This window comes from Hetaerina americana, unplaced genomic scaffold (genome assembly GCF_022747635.1).
Source record: "Hetaerina americana unplaced genomic scaffold, ioHetAmer1.1.p SCAF_6, whole genome shotgun sequence".
Taxonomy (NCBI): Eukaryota; Metazoa; Arthropoda; class Insecta; order Odonata; family Calopterygidae; genus Hetaerina; species Hetaerina americana.
Window position 1 is genome coordinate 8,467,855 of NW_027287205.1, and position 19,897 is coordinate 8,487,751.

At 35.6% G+C, this 19,897-nt stretch overlaps 1 protein-coding gene across 1 annotated transcript; it reads left to right on the plus strand.

Annotated features, from left to right (window-relative positions):
• Positions 1 to 4,169: 4,169 nt before the first annotated feature.
• LOC139695114 (uncharacterized) lies at positions 4,170 to 15,791 on the plus strand. The gene is made up of 6 exons (XM_071593748.1): positions 4,170 to 4,690; positions 4,833 to 4,990; positions 5,666 to 5,870; positions 10,643 to 11,531; positions 14,700 to 14,840; positions 15,724 to 15,791. Exons 1-5 carry the CDS (start codon positions 4,639 to 4,641, stop codon positions 14,815 to 14,817), a joined length of 1,422 nt encoding a protein of 473 aa, XP_071449849.1. The 5' UTR covers positions 4,170 to 4,638; the 3' UTR covers positions 14,818 to 14,840; positions 15,724 to 15,791.
• The last annotated feature ends 4,106 nt before the right edge of the window (positions 15,792 to 19,897 follow it).

The window sequence follows — 19,897 nt, forward strand, 5'->3', positions numbered from 1 at the left end:
ATTAAGGTGTTATAATTTAAGAGAATATTCATTGGGTTATATATTTGGGAGAATTAACATTTTCTGATTTGGAGAGATTGAGTAGAATATAATTTTATTTACCGAAGTGTAAAAACTCATAAAGATTGACAGTATAAATGATAAATTGTTATAAAAATGAACTTTTCTTCAGAAGGGATCAATGTTTTCTTGCTGTGTTGATTCATGTTTAATTGAAATTGGCATGATAAATATGGTATTACCTGTTCTAATTATCTTATATGCAGGTTATTTTAAACAACTTATCATTTTTTTCAATCTTGTAATGCCTTTCTGCAATGGTTGCACCAACCATGCAGTATTTGAGACAGTTTTCTTCTATGAGACGGCAGTCCATGTGTATTAAATAAAATATCAATGAACCAGTGGCATTTTTATTGTTGACTCCCATCCTTCAGTTTACTTCCTTTTAATGTAAAGCTAATTTTGCATGGATGTTTCATGTACTATGCAACACATTTTATCTCGACTGGTGATCTGTCAACCAATGGTATGTAGATATTAAGGCAATTGTTTTCCCATTTCTTGGTGTTATCTGAAAGCGAAGAAGAGGTTTATTTTTAGAAGGTTTCATAAGCATGGATGAGTTAGGAACTTCAATTACTCTCTAGTTTAGAAAAAGCATCTCTTCGTTTCATTAGAGAAATTTAATTACTGTCTATGAAGAATAGAGCCTCAACGACTTGGAATGGAATCTATTGTAAATATGTTGGGTTCGAGAGTATGGAATTTTTGACATAATGCTTCTTTACTGCTTTGACATAATCATCTTCTTCGTCTACATTAATGATACAGAATTTGTGAAAGTTAAAATCTCTTGAATACTTATCTTCATTATCATTGAATAATTAAGGCTTAATATTTCATATAAAATCTTCACAACACTCAACTTACATGATTGGACATCATTCACATTATCTGGTAGTGTGGTGTTCAAAGCTTTTAGAAGCCATTGTGTCACCAGGAAGGTTTGCCTTGATTGCATCTTCGGGAACAATTGCCTCATTCAGGCTGCATTGGTCCTGAAGATATGGCCTACAGTGAATGCAAGAGCCTTGATACAGATATTCCTGACGATGGAGCAGCTCCTGAAAGCCATTGATATTAGTAATCAGTGCCCCTAAAACGTGCATTCAGAGTTAGTTTAGCTATATCTTCAGTAAAATATATCTAGAAAAATACTCTTAGACAACTGGAAGCATGATTGATCTTTGAAAAACATTAATGAGACTACTTCTACCCTCTCATAGCCTATTGGACTCTCGCATCCATCATTCTGTGACTTAAGCCTTTACATGACTCCATCATAATGAACAATCTGTTCTCTCTGAAAAATCCTTCACTTCTGAAGACTGTGGAATTATCACAGAGAAGTATTATGAAGTTTTATATTTATTATTGAATAGATTAATGGACTACCTTACTTTAGAAGGTAGAAGTGGTAAAAAAAATTAGCATTTAAGATTAAATTAATAAAGATAAAAATTATGCAGAGATAAAGATTGAGGTTCAAGGATATTATGTCTTGTTAGTTAGATCTTATGAGGACACCAGTGTGTAGTGCCATGCACCTTCAAAAACTACCACAAGGTGATAAACTAAATCTAATTGTAAGAAGATACCATAGGTGATGGACTCACTCTATTAAGGAATAATATGACCATTTAGAGAGTATCATAGGTGAATTGGGAAATTTTCTGGTTCAAGACTTTTGCATTTCCACCTAAGATCAGTTCCAAATACTTTATTTTCTAATTGAGAATAAGTTAGGGATGATTGGAAATCACCCGTTACTTCCATATTCATGTCAACAATTTGAATGATCTGCATGGAAATGTCTCCCAATATTCTGTATGTATGTTGGGGACATATATGGTGTACACTGCAGTGGTCAAATTTGGGAATTCAAATGAACTTCTACTGCAACTGAGGCTCTGCACTCTTCATCTGTTAATATGACTGGCTTATTGGTGAGGCATGCCGTGGTGCCATGGATTCATTTGGATAGCTTTTAAATGGAAATATACATTTCAGCTTCTGCAATATCTACATAAATGAGAAAGATAGCCATTGAGGTACTCTGTGTAGAGGGAGTGATTAAGGCCAGATCTTGTGCACATTTTGTTTTGAATAGGGTAATTTGGATAATTTTTAGAAATATTTTAGCACAATTACTGCATTTTTCTTTGAATGGGAATGTGAAATTAAATTATTTGATGTGAAGGGGAATTGGGAAAGATGTTGAGTTATAAACTGAATTTACAGCCTTAATATTCAAATTAGGAAATGCTTCTAAAATCTGTGCTGTCTATAAACTCTCCTAACATTCTGAGGAGTGAAAAATGTTTTTTCTTACTTGCCATGACCCTAGGCAGAGTGAAACATTTATAAGCTATAGCATTTAAATAAATGAGTCCCAGTCAAAGAAATGAGGATAGTGATATTGCATCTTACTAGAGGTGTGAAAATCTTCTGCCTTGAGTAAAATTACTTCTACAGTGACCCAGTTATGAGCAATTGGTGTAGTCTATCTAAGGCTATTCCGATTGGTGAAAAGAGTCTGATATATTACGGCTTGATATATGACCAAGCCTTCTGGAGCCACTCTAATGATAAGATGGAGGCTTATTTCAGTTTGAGCTCAAAGGTATGGAATAAACAAAACACTGATTTCTCTGGTATAGGATGTTTCTTGAAATAATGCTCATACTTTGTCACAATCAACCACTTCACAGATATATTTTGAATACCAAGTAATTATCATCAAATGTGAAGGAACCTTTGTCTTCCAAAATGTTTGTAAATATCATTTGAAAGGATGGTAGAGAGCCTGTGAAAGAAATCAAGGAAATTCATATAAATCCAGGAAATAACATACCCTGAAGCGGTCTGGGAGCTAGAGTAGGAAGACAAACCTAATAGTTCATTTTTATGCAAGTTAAAGGACAGCTGTAGATCTATTTTTCATATGATATAACTTTCTTTCTATTTATGTATTCTGTAGCATCTTTAAAATCTTGCCAAAGCTGAGATTAACAATATCATTGTTGGTGATATTTTCCCCTCTGGATATTTAGTAGCAGTTATGGGCATGATTAAATCATTTATCTCAATTTTTGTCATCACATCTTGTGTAGAACTTTGTTAAATTCCACATATAATGCCGGATGTTTGAGATGGACCTGGATAATTTTTTTTCAGAGCTTATGGGCACTTTTTGGAGAATTTCAAAATATTTCACTTAAGCTATTATATTTTTTTGAAAATATATTTGGAGATAATTTAAACATTATAAATAATTGACTCAGGCTTCAACAGTTAATATCATTGTCAAGATAACTTGACAATGACAGTAGGGGTATACAGATGTGCATATTTTTATGGCAAAAATTATTGGTAGATTTCGTACAGTATTACCTGACACCATTTTGCTTCTTATTGCATTTCTATAAGCTGGACGATGAACAACCATGATGAATGTATGCTGCGCTCAAAGTAAGGATAGTTTCTGTGGCTATCTAACTTATATTAGCTTGGTTTTGCACTGAATTGCCACTCATAATATCTACAATATTTTTACGTTTACATCCTACTCTTGGGAAACTCTTTGGACCTATTTTTGCTGGGCGCCTTTCAAAATATGAGAAATCGTGCAATTATGTGATATTGAACTGCCACTTATTCAGCTGCGATGTCAGAAATCTAATATTCTCTTGCTTAAAATGAAGATAATTCAAGAGTAGGATTCTATTTTTATATTTTCATCGTGTTGTCTTTCTGATAATAGTGCTTTCAATTAGGAATGAAGCTGAATATTTAGTAATATTGATTAACGAAAAAAAACTACTGTTCTTTGAGTTTATTTCGCATTATTTCATTCAGATATAACTCTTCCCCCGTGTTAAATTATTTTAAATATCCGTTTGTATTTTAATTTGTGCTGAGAAAGAAATATAATTACCTAAGTATCAAAGCATGTTATACGAATTCGCGTTCATTTAAATTCGCCGCCAATTTCATTTTCATGTTCTGTGGTCCCGCTATCTACAGTCGAAAAGCTTAATTAAGTGAGGTCAATAGGTAACGACAAGGGGTCCAAGAAGTCATGGAGAATTTGTGAAGGGGTTCTAAGTTAAGAGTGTCATGAGCCATATTATTAGTAATTTTTATCATCGACATATGCGTCTAGTGTCAAAAGTGTGTTATTTTTTGAGCTTGTCAGAGTGCATGGTGACCATATTTGGGTGAACTTATATCGTCAGTGTATCGAACTGTTGCCAGTCATATGGGCTATGGAGCCTGGCGCCATTGATCAAGATCTATGTTGGGTTCATTTACTTATTAGACCCAAACATTTGAATGTGTTAATAAAATATTTTAACAGCTCCAGTTAATGAGTGAAAATTTTATTAAACCGTTTAGTTTACCAATTATGTCGCCCGCGGTTATGTCTGAGGAAAGACGAGACTGAATCAGTGAGATGTGAAATACGAAGAACATTATATGCCATTTTTGGCATATAACCGAATTTTCACATTAATTGGCTGTGACATGTCAATGTGATTAACTCATCGTGGGAGTAATGATTATTTCACGGAGATGAAGATTCACGAGGATTTTTTATTGCTGAGCTGCTTCTGCATAATCAGTGGTAATGAAAAAATGACAGCGAAATAATGTAGACAGAAAATATGAAGTTCTTTTCGAATCGTCTAATTTGAATATTGATGTATTTTATTTGTTTTAGTAATGTCCGTTGATGATTACTTACGTGTTGTGCATTTTATGTTTAGATTTTGTATCCGCCTCTAATGGAGAATGCACCGATCTTCACGGAAGAACTATACTCCCAGGATTGCATTTTGTGCCAGGTCCTGATACTTGTACCCTTTGCGTTTGCGAAAATGGCAATCCAAAGTGGTGTAAAGCAGTTCTCTGTTCGCCGCCTCAGGTAAAATACTTTGAAGTTGCGTGAAAATGCCAACACTCTTCTCCGGTCTCCGTTACTTTTCAGAAATAGCATGCAATTTCTCTGATAATTCATGCTGAAGGAATTAAACAGAAAATTTCAACTTCTTACTCTGAAAAGAGTCGGCTATTTCTCATCAAGGGAAAATTTATTAGGAAAAGGAATAATTAGCATCCGTGATTTTCTGTGGAATACTAATTTGTTGAATTTGTTTCCTTTCAATGTATTGCTTACTGATCCAAAGAAATGTTTGGATGTAGTTCAATAATATCGATACGAGCCTGCGTATTGGGATTGTTAATGAATACTGCTTTTGTGTGCATTAATAGTTGTGCACTGTGTTTTATATGGGTATTGTATGGAGTTTAGCGTTACACTTAAGCCATTACGTTTTGTAGTGGGAGGAAGATTTTTTAGTACATGATGGAAGTGTAACACCTACTTTTATCGGAGGATAAATTATATTGCCAACGTATCAATTTGAGGTAATTTAAATTTGAGCAGTTTTTAGCATGATGAAGCAGTAGCATACAGTGAAAATGGTGCTGCTCTTATGAGAATGAGCTGTGGTTATCAAATTCGGTATTAACTTATATTGTCTCTCTTGGTTGTTGTTACGTTAACCCAAATTACTTCTACATATATATTCCCTTAAAGGAGTGCACATCATTTCGCCTGGGCAATTCCTGCTGTGAATTCATTTGCCTCGACGACACTTTGCCAAAAACTACATCAGATGGCACAGGAAATGAAAACGGCGCAGACCTTGGTTTACGGCTTATAGCAAGTGCTGTTACTGCTATATTATCTCTGTCATTACTTTTTTTCCTGATACATCGGTTGAGACAGAGGAAAATCAGAGGTGAGCTTTGGCTTCCATTTCTTACATTTTTTTGACATTTCAGCAAATCTTGCTAGCTCGTGACCTCCCTCAAAGAAATGAGTTGCATTTTTAATGGGGTCATCTGTAATTATTTCTAAACTCAAATTAATCTAGTTCATTATATTTTCTTGTAGCATCTAGTGTGTGGCTGCTGCTTGCTCACATGTGGTAAAGTTATTCAGATGCTATTTGGGTTGTTCAAATAGTTCCTTTGTTTTGTTTCATTGTTACTTATTGCATTCAAGTGATGAATGTCTTCTTAACATAGTGATAGCTACTATGCATTATATTTTAAAGTAGGTTCAGGGGTGTGGTGATGTTGTAATATTATTACCATGGTTGGGGACTATTAATTTTTTATGGAAAAGTGCAAAGTTTGTTTCATTGAGCAGAGGTGGCATATGCCTCTGTGGATGAAGGTCTCCACTGATTGGCCTGGGGGAATGCCCTCTCAACTGGCTTTGTCGAAGCCAGAAAACTAGGGGATTATTGTGACAAAAAAACTTGCAAATGTGCAGCGACATGATTTCCTTTTTTGAAAGCGTTTTGGGAAAAAGGAAGTTATGTTGCCGCACCCTGTATATGGCAATTAGCATAGCAGAATGTTAACATTGTGTGAAAATATGTGGCAATAGAATTCAAAACTTAAATTTATTATTGTGTGTTAGAAACATGTTTGCTCGGTATTGTATGAACGACATGATTTTTGGCATTGCATCACTTAGTGCACACCACTGCTGCAGACTAATTGTGAATTACATAGTGCCAATGAGGAGGCTGAGCAATGGCTAGTACACAGAACAACAACTTGCCTTGATTATATTTAATTTTCGTCTGCAGTTCATATCTTTAAACACAGTTTATCATTTTATCTGATCGAAAATCAATGTGTTGCAAGATTCAGAAATTTTGGAAAAAAATGAACAATGCTTTTCTGCATAATTGTTACATATTTTTATTTATTAAATCTTTCGTTATACTTGCCTTATGTGAGTATCATCTTCCATTAATTACAAAACTCTATTTTTTTATGGCTGGTTTGTAGTAGTTGTTTGGTTTCTTGTTATTATTGGCTTCTTTGGTCTCTTCTGTGAGTTAGGTTTAAAAGACCTGCCCAATTACGACTGAGTATCATCTCCTGAACACCTTTCTAAAGGGACATTGTCATTGAGAAGCTACCGGTGGCTGATAAATTAACAGTGTGGTTTGGATACCAGTCGTCAATCAATTTTTATAATTCTCCACAGTATTGCAAGATTTTTTCCTGGTTCATCTCATTTTTAAATGAGCTTGCATCAGGTTTCTTTGTTTTTTGAGCTTCTTTTTATTTTACTCAGTAATTGTCCATGTGGAAACTGAATGAGAATAACAGGCCATCATAGGATATCATAGTCTGTGGATGCAAGAAAGGCTATGCTGTTATAAATTTTATTGTTAGGTTCTTATTATCATACAAACATTAATTCATGGTTCATCATATTGGATGATTTTCACATGCTTATTTATTTCCATCATGAGGTAGATAATTTAAATAATTTTTATCTTCATTTCTACTGAAAAGAAGTAGTTTTGTAAAACTTCCTCAAAATGATGCATTATTTAAAAAAATTTTACTCTTTTTAAATTTACTGTGTCCAATGAAACTATCTTTGTAAGTGAATTTGAATTAATGTTACTGCATCATTTCTCACATTAATTAGTCTCTAATATACTGAATTGGAAAAACATGTAAGTTGGTCCCTAGAGACCAAGATACAATATGAAATAAGTTCATATGCTGAGCTAATCATTATTCGAGGTGCCATTGTGTTTGATTAATAATTACTTGCAATTTGGTGGGGAATTTGGTGCTTACTGAGAAATGGTCATTACACATTTATGTAGGCAGTCTCTCATATAAGTGTACGATGATCATTTTAATCCTCCCCTGAAAACCTCTGTATTGAGTAAAATTAACACTTGTTTAAAACTAAGTTTGCTGCTGACATGCATATATGTGTGCACATTCTTTCAGGGGTTATAAGTGGGTTTTCCCTTTCCCTCCCCCTTAAAATTCCCTGCCTCATCCCTTACCCTTTCCACGTGGTACTTGCACCCACTGCCATACATATCTTTGGTGAATTGCAGGGTATTTCTGTAGATGTAGATTAAGGAGCTTATTGGATAATCCACTTAGGTGAAAATCTGTGTTAAGGATTCAAATGGCATCGTCTCTATTCCAATAACTCCTCCAATCCTTGATCCATCATCATGGTTAATCATTTGGGAATTGGTTTTTAGTCTCCCTCCAAGCTATAAAGTTTCCTGTCAGTATCTTATTGTCTTCATTCTGATTGCTAATTCCAAATTCATCCATTTGTGAATGAATCTAGATTTAAAATCTGTAGCCAACTGAAAAAGAGGAAGAAATTTAAATGCAATGTCTAAAGTAATGAATTATTTCATTAAATATTGAATATTCTTTCAACACTTCTGCATTTTCTTTGCCCTAGGAAATAATTGTGGGCCTGTGAACTTTACTGGGACAACCAAATTGGGGATGATCTTTAGCTCAATGCTGCAGACTGATTGTAAGGACTGAGAAACTGGGGAATTGGGAAATCAATATTTTTTTTACTGATAAAATAGTATTGATTGAAGGTATTTTCCAAAGCCAAAATGATTATTAAAAGAATAACTGTGTCCCTGGAATTTTGATCCTTGAGGTGACCATTGGTGGGGAGGCCATATCTGTGTGGGTTGAGAGTATATCAGAGAGAGGAACACGTGTCGGAGCAGGTGAGGCATGTAGGGGGGTGGTGGCTGGGTTTATGCGGAGGGGAACTGGGTTATGTGCATGTGGTGGGAGGGAGGTGTAGTTGGAGGGCTTAGAGACAAAGACATAGTTGAACATGTATGCTCTTTTCTACATGAGGGTTTAAGTGTCAACTTATGCATTAATTAATTGGTGGTTTATTGCACCAGGTTCATTATTCATGATTTTTTTCTAACGCGTGTGGTCATAAAATTTGCCATGCGTCTAATTTATCATATTCTGTTGGTTTCAGTGGTGTGCTGCTCACTTAAGTTGCAATGGCTTTTCCTGTATCTAATGTATTTGGTCGCTGATAATTGTGCAGTGTGATCAATTTTGAAAAGCACCATGTGTTCTTTGAACCTGACGTTGAAGTTTTGCTTTGCTTACCCTACATATATATATGTTTGCTGGTGTTGAATTTAATCGGGTAGATTCCATGAAATTGTTGATGATTGGAAGAGATAGGGTTTTTACATTTAATTATCATTGAGCTATCCTCTTTTTTTAATCCTTTACGAATTCAATCATACTGTTGAGTAAGGATGTGAAGGAAAGATTAGTGCGAACTTAAGTATGGAGTGCGGTTTTGTTCAGTTTGGAAAATTGATTGTGGAAGGTGGATCGATAGGTGTAGGGTTTTGAGATGTGGGTGTGGAGAAGGATGGAGGTGGTGAAATGGATGAAAAGGGGAAAACAGAATAGTGGAAAGCGTGGTGGCAAAAGATAAATGGGTTATCACGAGAAATCCAAAGGAGGCAGGAAAGGCAGACGTAGAGCATTTTGATTGGCGATTGATTGCTGAAGACTGTGATAAGTGGTGAATATGTTAGGCAGGTGTGGTAGAAGTATAGGGATATTAAAATAAATGACAGAATCAGGTGTGATGTAGTAGAACTGTGCCATTATAACAGAGACGAAAGAAAACCCTTGCTATTTTCCACTTAATGAAGTGGAATGCCAAGTAGAAATTTGCAATATCTTTCATCTCTGTTATTATAAGGATATTGCATGGAATGAAGGGAGGAAGGATTTATGCAGAATTGAAGAACAGTGTGGAATGTCAGGTTGTGTCTTGTAAGACAAAAGCTGAGAAAGGCAGCAATTATCAGTCTGCGTTCATCGAAAACCTACCTTAAACTGTAGACTGCCTATAATAATGTACGTACCACCCATGTACAAAATATATGCTTACGAGATGGTGTAAATCAAGCACTCGAGTCTTTTTTGTTCTATTTTAAAAACAATTTTTAGAACTTATAAAAAGTATTTAATCCTCAAAAGTAAATATTTTTTTACTTTGAAAAATGAGTATTTGTTCTCACAATATTTATCAATAGATTAAGTCCCTTGTAAAGCTATTTGGGAAACACCCCCCCAGTGTAAATGTGAATGTTTTGAATGTGTGTCTGATCACTGGCTAGGGATTTACTTTCCCTGTAAATTTCTGCTAAAATCTCAATATTCCCCCTCATTTTTTCCTTTTACAGTGGTGTAAAAAAATACCTTAACGGCTTGAGGAAATATTATTTCATATAATCAGTCTTAAAAGAGGCTGTAAGAAACTCAAATTATCCATTCCCAAATACTTAGCATCAACTGCAATTGAAATCACAGATGACATAAAATTTAATATTTGATTGCAGGTACCTCTGTTATACACTGAAACTACAAAAGTGGCCTTGAATCTTAAATTAGACTATCCAAATGTACCTCTGTTATACACTGAATCTCTTAAAAGTGGCCTTGAATCTTAAATTAGACTATCCAAATTGTATTGGTTTTAAGATGTGATTGTTTTCAAATTCCATCAAGACCTTATCTTAATCTTAAGACATCCTTAAATAGTCTAAATTTATCTTGCTGACTGTTGAAGTACTTTGTGTTGTTGGATATTAATTATTTCTGCTATGTTCGTTGTGACTAATGCCTTGGGGTTCTTATCTTCTAATTTCAGGTCGCCAAAATCGTCAGCTTACCGAAGATCAACGAAGCTTGGGTAGTATTGGGTATATAGCTGGTAGTTTAGGCTATTTGCCGGGAAGCATTGGCTATCTGAGTAACCAGGACCACATAGAATTCCATTATGAGGAACCCCCTGCTCATTATCCATTATGGAAACCTCCAGGGAATTACTTTCCGAGGGGCGAGGCACCACCTCCGTATGAAGAAGCCGTGGCTGCAGCCAGGGCCGAGGCAATCGCAGCAGCTTCGGCACTGGGGGACCGGTCCGGCGGACCGGCCAATCAGGTGGGGACCAGATCAAGGCACAGGGAAACCACGACAGAACTTCAGATGACAGAGGTCATCTTTGGAGTTCCCGTCGGCGTGAGCAGTACATCAGGGTGCTGCAATGGCGCGGCTGTCATGACGACTTCTGCCAATGTGGACGCCAGGATCAGTTTGGGTGCAGAAGAGGCAATACGTTCGGATGCCTTCTACGAGGATGTAGCCGTCCTGCCATCTTCCTCGGTGGATGCCGTTGTGGCGTCGGCCATGCAGGAGGGTCCCTCTTCTTTATCTTCTCACCCATCGGTGCATGTTTCGGGTGTGATTTCGGCTCCTTCGTCTTCGCCTGTGTCCACGCTGGTGGCATCGAGCAATCTTGGGGTCATGAATGACTTGAACAAGAGCACTTGCAGTTGCCCTGATGACAACGATGATTATCGTAGTGAGTGTGAAAACTGCAAGAGTGCCCATGGAAGTCGGTATCTTGATCAGCTGGAACCAAATATTGCTCCACACGAAACCATGACATTGCAACGTCGACCGCTCAACAATTCCCAAAGTGCTGCCCATGGTTACACCACAAGTCTCACTCTGCCTAGCCAGAGCAGGAGGTTGCGGTATGTACAGTTTATAGCCTTCTATATTGTATATGGCATTTATACATGGCTTCGGTTGGCTGCTTGCACCTTTATTTTTCAAATGCATTGAATTTTGTTAATGGCAGAGTTATTTCAAAGTACCCAAGGTGTAATGAGCATTAACTAATTACAAATACTTAAGTAGTAGTAGTAGATAATTAGTATTTTTAGTAAAAATAATAATTTTCATTGCAGTTAGATAAGATGAAAAGACAATTTCCTTCTCGTTTCCTGATTATAGGTGACTATTGAAATGTTTGATGGTTAAACATTGAATGCTTTGGCTGAAAGTTGTAAACTGATTCTTGCTGCATCATAGGCAACGTTCATATGTTGTCTCAGCCTTGACATGGCAATTCTTTTCCATAAAAGCAGCTGTTTCACGGTCAAATCTTTTGTGAATGAATACAATGAATGACTTGAGTCCCATCAAGGCATTATTAAAAGTTAATAATAGGAGTTTATGGGGGAATAATCCCAATGCGTTCTTTGAAGGTGGAGATTCCCTTCATGGAGGAAAAGGATCTCTCTTTCTTTGCATGTCATTCTCATTTGATAGGGTTTAATATATCTCTATCTATATTATTTAGTTTGTGTTTGTTGAGGAGTTCCATCATGTTTCCTTGGTGGAAGTAAATTGCTGCTATTTGTTTGGATATGTGTTTTATCTTTGTTAAAATGGGGCTTTTGATTTTTGTACTGGCAGTAAAATGTGTCGTTTAACCCTTTTAATGTCACCATCTTTGCCCTGCTATAGTTTGTGAAATTGCCAAGGCTGTTTTGACAAAGTAGGTTGGCACTTAGAAATTTATGTAAGACCTAATATGAATGCGTTTTAGCTATATTTTTGTGTACTCTTTAAGTAGTTAGAGGGAAGGTAAAAACATTCAATGATGCTGTTATCTCATTTTAAAAAAACCATAAATGCTGTAATCAACCCAAAGGTTGGTTTGGTAGGTGATGGTAGAGTTCACCCTGTACTAAACCCTATACGGCATTTGAAATTCACACATCAAGGAAGGGGGCGGGGGCAGTTCCTTTCCCTGTGCCGGTAATGGTTTCCCAGGAAGATCTGGTTACCGAAAAATCACAAAGCTTGGGTGGAGCTGAGCTTTCCCAGAGAGGCTTAGCCGGGAATCGAACCCGGGGCTTCTGGTCAGTAGTACTATGCTATACCCCTGGACTATGGCGACCCATGTTATCTTATATGTACATTTAGGAAAAAATATTATTTTAAAATTTATTTTTAAAAATTTGAACTTCAACTTTCAGATTAGAAAGCTTGTCATTGATAATTTTTTACAAAAATAACTTGGTCATGATTAGTGTCTCCCACTATTACTTTGCTCACCCAGACAATTAAATATTTTTGACATTTTTAAAAATAGTTTCGTTGAATATACTGAAATATGTATTCAAGTCGCATTCATGTAATCTTCCTGGGAATCAGCTGCTACTTTTCCTCTATCCAAATCTTCAAACAGGGAACTCTAGGAAGAAGATATTCTTTGTTTTTTTTTATGAAGCAAGTCCAACAGAATGAATAATTGAGTAATCATTGTCACTGCTAGTCTTTCCAAAGTAACATCAAAAGGGTTGCTGTGGAGAATCCCATTCCAGAGCGAAGATAAAATGTTTTATTTCCATTGAAATGAATTAGCTTAAGTCACTGGAAAAGTGTGTAGGACAAGAGGGACAAAGTAAATAGTGCTTGCTACAAAAACGACCTTATAGTAATTAAAGATGAGCTTGAAAGTAATACAGAGGCACATACATGATAAAATGCAAGCTTACGTTGATACAGCATCTGCTACACGAGATAAGAAGATATGCTAAAATACAGAAAACTCCTTATGTTTAAATAACCAAAATGTGAGTATAGTATATTTCATTTTCATCATGAAAATTTGTCAGCAATGATAAGAAAACCTAACAGCTACTCAAATATTGTCTGCAAAAGCTTTGCGATGCACAGAAAAGTAAAGCTATGAGTGCAAAAACCCTCGTCGTTACCATATCTTTGTCTCTGGGAAATGAATTACATTAATTAGCATTTCTATCTACAGTGATAGGTACACATAATTCATTTTTATCATCATAAGTATCAGCAAACATATGGCAAAATATGCAATGGAAAGCTGAGCAAAAATATCTGTTTACATAAAGTATTATATGGAATATGAGACAATTAATAGAAGCTAGTTAGTTACAATCTGTTAATCTCTGCAACGTGGAAAGTATGACATAGAACAGATCAGTATGTAACTGCTTGTGAGGATGTTGTGGTATAAGTATTACATAACTTAAGTACATCATGTTGGAAAGGAAACTCTAGCTGAAGCAAACTGAAAATTATAAAATGGAAAATAAGTGCTATCTGTTTGATGTAAAATTTGACATTATGTCAAGTGAAAGAAAAGGTAACACTATTGTAAACCTTTGCAGGCAATGGTGGGCCATTAGTGGAGGAAACAATGCAATAAATATTAAGTTGAATCTGTGACAAAAGGCCTGCAGTACACTACACACCCCACATGACTACTCATGCTCTGGTGGAGATAATGAAAAGTATCGAAATGACCAATGCTACTTGTGTTGTTTCAGAGATCCCCCTTGACATGGGTTTCGAAAAGCCCTTCCTGAATGGCTATAGAATACCTTAATAGTATAAAGTTTTTGAGGAAAACTGTCAAAAGCCTAAAAACTTAGCCACAGCAGGGGACATAACATTTTAGAGGAAAATATAGCTACATATATGGGTTGGTTGTCTGGCACACCCAGCGTTAATACCCTCTGGTTAGAGGAGTACAGCTGTTTCTACAGGTTTGTTGGTTATAAGTAGTCACATTGTTTAGTACACTGTTACTCAAAAAAATGTGGCTGCCTGTTTTTAATAAGGGTACTTTGTGGTGGTGACTAATGCTGATTTGCTTTTGACGTAACTCCTTTTTACACACTGAAAAAATAACCAATTAGTAAGTAAAGGTCTCCCTTAACAATATCTGCTGATTTCAATTTCCCATATGAGACGGTCTTTTGGCATTTGTGGTTTTGGGTATAAATGATTTGTCTCTGACTGGACTCATGCTTGCATGCTGAAAAATTAACCAATTACCTAGCAAAGGCCTCTTTTAACACATTCTGCAGACTGCCATCTCTTCAAGGAGGTACTGCTTCCACTTCTGTCCATGGTGCTCAAGAGAATTGGTTTTGTAATATGCCTGCTGCCTCTTCCACTTCTTCTACTTCGTCGGAAGAAGAATAAGCCTTTTCTTCTCTTGGCCTAATGTAAGAGTTGTTTGTTCAGTTTACATTTAAGAAATAGTTTGGGTAATTAGGTAATATAAATGGAAATATTTTTGAAATCACTTGAATTATGTTCTACTAATGAAACATTGCTATAAAAGCAAGAAATCTGATATGTTTCGTGAATATGGTTACTGTTGTACTATTAAATGGAGATGGTGATCCCTTATAGCCATTTATCATTTGCCAAAAATATAACGGTGTATCAACAGTTCAGTACTATGGTATATTTTTCATAGTGGTTGTCAAAATGCATTACAAAAATGATAAAGCTGGCCCAACAGTTAGTAATTCAATATTCTCAGAAAAATATCTCCCGTTTTGCTTAGGGGCAAAGTTCGGCTGAATGAGGGCATTTATAACTTGAAATTATGTCTGCTGATTTGGTTAAGTTGATTTGCAGGGGCATTAAACAGACCTTTTTGCAATTATAATGTCTATGAGTTCTATGATGCCTTCTATCTTAAGTTGGAATAAACACGAGCTCTCCCCCTTGTGGAGATAGGGTATAAATGAATGAAAGAAAGTGAATGCAGAATGATTTTCTTATCAAACAATTATATCTGAAACGTAATTTTCATGTCAATATTTAATGTTGACATCATGTTTGATGTATCTCATGAAATAGCTCTCGTTGCCATTGAGAAATTAATTTTATGCCATTTTGAGAATGAAATTTACTGTGCAGAGGGAACGTTGTGTTAAATATCATTGTGAGTACTGGAGTGTGAGTGGCAATGTTTTGAATGCCTGTCAGATGGTCAAGCACCTTGTTAGTACAGTTTTCGTGAGGACTTATATGAGAATCATTAAAGTTTGCCATTTGTCTTCTTTGAAATTACCTTTCCTCTCATATCATTTCCAGAAAGAAGAGTGCCGTTGAACCCCGTTCAATCTCCGAGGGGACTGAAGACTCGAGCGACCCGGGAGGGGCGGCTCCATCTGCTCCCTCTTTGGAGTTGATTGACAATTAGAACTTTTCCCCTCCCCTCCCTCACCCTTTGCCTACAGTTTATGAGGCCTGGAAATGTGGTGTTGGTGAGTCACTGCCTACGAGTGTGTGCACACGTCATGTATACATGGTGTTGGATACTGTTAGCAGGTAATAATACTCTCCTTCATGTGTGATAGTGTGTGAGCGTGTGTGTGTGTGTCATATTTTCGAGTGAAAGGTATGACTCTGAGCGGATTTCAAGTTACAAGTGTGCACTTTGTTGAAGCTCAAGTATTGAATTTGTTGTTGGATCAAGGTATCTGTCTAAAATGTTAATGTAAGGTAGTCTGTGTATATCGGATGCATTCTCTTTCGAGAAGAGCCACGTTCCCAAATTATAATTTCCTGTGAATTATATCAAATGTGCATTTGACACATAAGGTTACCAGGTGTAATTTTCATCTTGGCTTTATTACAATAATTTTAATTTCTATAAGTCATAATTGTATCTATTTATGTATTTATTTATTTATTAAGCCACTGGTCTGTTGATATTGCTTGCAGATTTTAATTGTCGTAAGTTTATAAGAGTTTAAAGAGGTTGGAATTATGTATTCATACATATGCGTGAAAAAGATTTTTTAATGTTCGTGCTAAAGGCAAGACATTGCTAAAAGGATAAATGGAGTGCTATAGTTCTTGCTTCAATGAAATTTAATGGAAAAGCAGGATTTTTATCTATTAAATATGTAGGTATTTTGTAAATAGATAGTTGAAAAAAAAAGTGGATGCATCTTTCTGACAGCTAATTTTTGAAATGCTTGAGGTTGGTATTGCATCGTGTAAAATAATTTATTTTTAATGCATTTTTTAGTCACTTAGGTCTCTCTCATGTATTATTTGTAATAATTTCTACATATTAGTAGTAATGATACATATTTTTTACCATTCCAAACTATCTTTGTAATTTCTTATGTCACTTAAGAAATGGCCTAACGCTGTTAATGTTTAAAACAAAGAGCCCAGTATGATTGATGGTAGCCAAGTACGTTTTCTATTTATGGTAATAGATGTTTTTTTTAAGTTGATCTGACTTGAGAGTGACTGTGTGAGGTATAAGGTTGGTGGAGGGATTAGACTTTTTCACCGGGGAAAAGTCTAGCATTTGAATGGTTTGCTTCAGATAAGGCCTGTATTATGAATTGAATTTTTTTTAGCATTTGCATAGGTCATATGAAGACAAGGAAAAAAACGTGTTAATTAAATGAAGAGTACAAAGGGACCTCATGATGGTTCAATGAAGGCTCTCACCCTCATGACGTCAGACTCTGGTGTGAGAAATGAATGCATCTGCCCAGGGAACCAATGTACGAAAGGCTGTGGCTGGTGCCAGTACAATTAGAAAATTACATGGTGACAAAATGGTGCCCAATTCAGTCAAATGCTTATTTCCATTGCAGTTATTAACTGCCGAGCATGTTAATTTCTGGTGAAGGGCGTAGCGAGTATGTGGGGACTCCTCTGGTGGTGGGTGCAAGAAAACTCTCATAGCCCATGAGCCTATGTCTTTATTATTTTGTTATGCTGTGATTAAGTCTAGCCATTTTTTGTAAGAGAAAATTTTTTAGCTTTGTAGAAAATTTTGCCTGCAAAGGACTCAAAGTGTGAGGCTTAAAAATTTTTTTTATCGTTGACTTAAAATTCATCATTTTTATTCTGAGGGTATAGCAATGACCTCGCGAGAATCAAAATAAATGGGTACTTAATTGACCTGGCAGTGAGAACTGAGTTCAAAGCATTGTTTTTTTAGTATTAATTCCAATGCAGTTTTAAGAAAAAGTGCCATTTAGTTGAAGGTTACATCAGCTCTCATACGTTAATATTAATCTTCCTCAGCATCTGATGGAACTAAATGGATGTTACCTCTTGTCACCATTTTTGTTTCTCATTGATAAAAAAAATTTTTAGCTGTTCCATTTTCAAATGGTAAATCAATTCAAATAAATCATTTAAGTGTTGGAATTTAGTAGTTGAGGTTTAATGAAAGATTTGAGATTTCTGTCCCAGGGTGCTTAAGTCAGGTAAGGGGTCACCAAAGTGCTTTGATGGCATATGAACGAAGCAAGGAAGATATGGCACTTACTCCTGACAATTACTTGTAATCACTGGAGACATTTAGTGTTCACTGCCGTACTATCCCATCATGCATAAAAATAGTTACGAATAGACCCCACATCCTTGTCCAAAAAATAATTTTTTGCCGTTATGGCCATGCTGGCATGGCCTTTCATTTACTGGATAAGTTATTGACACCAAATTGCAGTGAAACCTCAAATTTGTGTATGTACCATGAATTTATGTAATCCTTGAAAATTTTTTAGGTCCAGAAAGCTGTTCATATAGATCAATGCAGTTAGAAACTCAAGTTTAGAGTTGGATTCGATCACCCTTGGAGATGATTGATTTTTTTCCTATTTATCCCAGGCTTCATTCAAAATCATTATTTTTTTATCCTTGAATTGTGAATAATGGTTCATTTAAGCTATATTTAGCTAATAGAATAGGAATAAAATTTTTATTAATCAATTTTGAAAATGAGTATTGGGGAAACTATCTGCCGTAATCTGAACTGCACAAAATGCTATAGTTTAGTTTTCAACGGTGAGGTTGATGTTTTTTTTTAACCAACTAAAATAGCACCACAGTCATGGACCGACCATTGTTTTAAGGTGTTATATCATTTATAATTGATAAACATTGCCGCAAGTTAATTCAAGAAAATCAAAACAGTTTTCAAATCGAGCAGAAGTTGGAATTTAATGAAAAGTAGATATATCCTACGGCCTACATTATAGAAATTTGAACATACACATTATGAATTCGAGAAAAACAGAAGAAAACTAGCTCCAAAATTAATTAAAAATAATTCTTTTCATATTATGTTGCTATTTTGTTGTTATTATTCTCAACTGTTGTTGAAACTGGCTCTTTGTGTAGACTCGGAGCCAGTCCAGTAGGTCTGCTGCTTGGAGGTTGGGGTGTGATTCCATTTATTGACAGATCTAACTCAACTTTGTCCTGTGCACTTAATTTTGGATGCACGTGGCTGCCTAAGACTAACCTTTGGTTGAATACATGATAACATTTCACAGAAACGTCACGCTGAAACTGTCTCATGGTCGCCAGACCAATGCTGGGTTAAAAAAACCTAAGGGAGGTTGATGCTTAATTCCCATTCTTTTCAACGTGCAGCTGTATCTTAGCAATTAACATGGGCCTACATGGGCTTGGGGGTAATTAGAGAAATAGCTTCAAAATATGGCAATGTAGCACAAAACATCATGAAGTGAAATCAATTAAAGTCTGCTATTGACTTCACTTTTTGAGTGTTTAGACTCTATCAACTCCATCCTAGTTGGTCCTTGCAAAGTCATGTGCTAAGTTTTCCATGCCCCAAATAACTTGAGCTAACCTCTCAGTCTCAAGGGTATTTAAAAATGATTGTCATTAAAAAACAGCGATCCCGTAAACCTAAATAATGACAGTGAAGTTGACAAAGAAAAAGTAAAACATCGATTGTTATTACCTTGAGCCCTTAAGTGCATTCTATCTGCAGGTAGTGTGTTGCTGGTGGTTTTAGTGATGAGAATGCTTTTTTATATTTCACAAAATATTATGTAGATCTCTACTTTCTATGTGAGAAGTTGTACTTCAAATTTTCCAGTATGGGAATTTTTGTATTTAAATTTATTGCAACTCTTTGCATGAAAGGCTTTTGATAACAATATTTTATCATAATTCTGTGACATGTTTAATGTGTGCAATATCTGAATTCACTCAAAATATTTTCTTTCCAACCTCAGTTTTACATAAACTTTGATTTCATATGTATGCATTTTACTGGTTCCCTCAAATACGCAAGTATGACGTTTCACTGTAATTCTGTAATAGGAGAGAATCTATTGAAAGCTAAATTACGTAATGCCATCTTTTTTTTATATATAATAATTATGTGGAGGTTGCTAGGATGTAAACTTTTAAACTTTTGTTCCTTGCTCACCAATGTTAGATGCACACCCCATTTTTGAGGATCGAATTTAAGGAA

Bases quoted from the DNA above. Each gene is read 5' to 3' on its own strand.
- LOC139695114 (XM_071593748.1), top strand. From the start codon at position 4,639: ATGAAGATTCACGAGGATTTTTTATTGCTGAGCTGCTTCTGCATAATC. The intron at 4,991-5,665 runs GTAAAATACTTT...ATTCCCTTAAAG, and splicing joins TTCTCTGTTCGCCGCCTCAG to GAGTGCACATCATTTCGCCT. The intron at 5,871-10,642 runs GTGAGCTTTGGC...TTCTAATTTCAG, and splicing joins GAGACAGAGGAAAATCAGAG to GTCGCCAAAATCGTCAGCTT.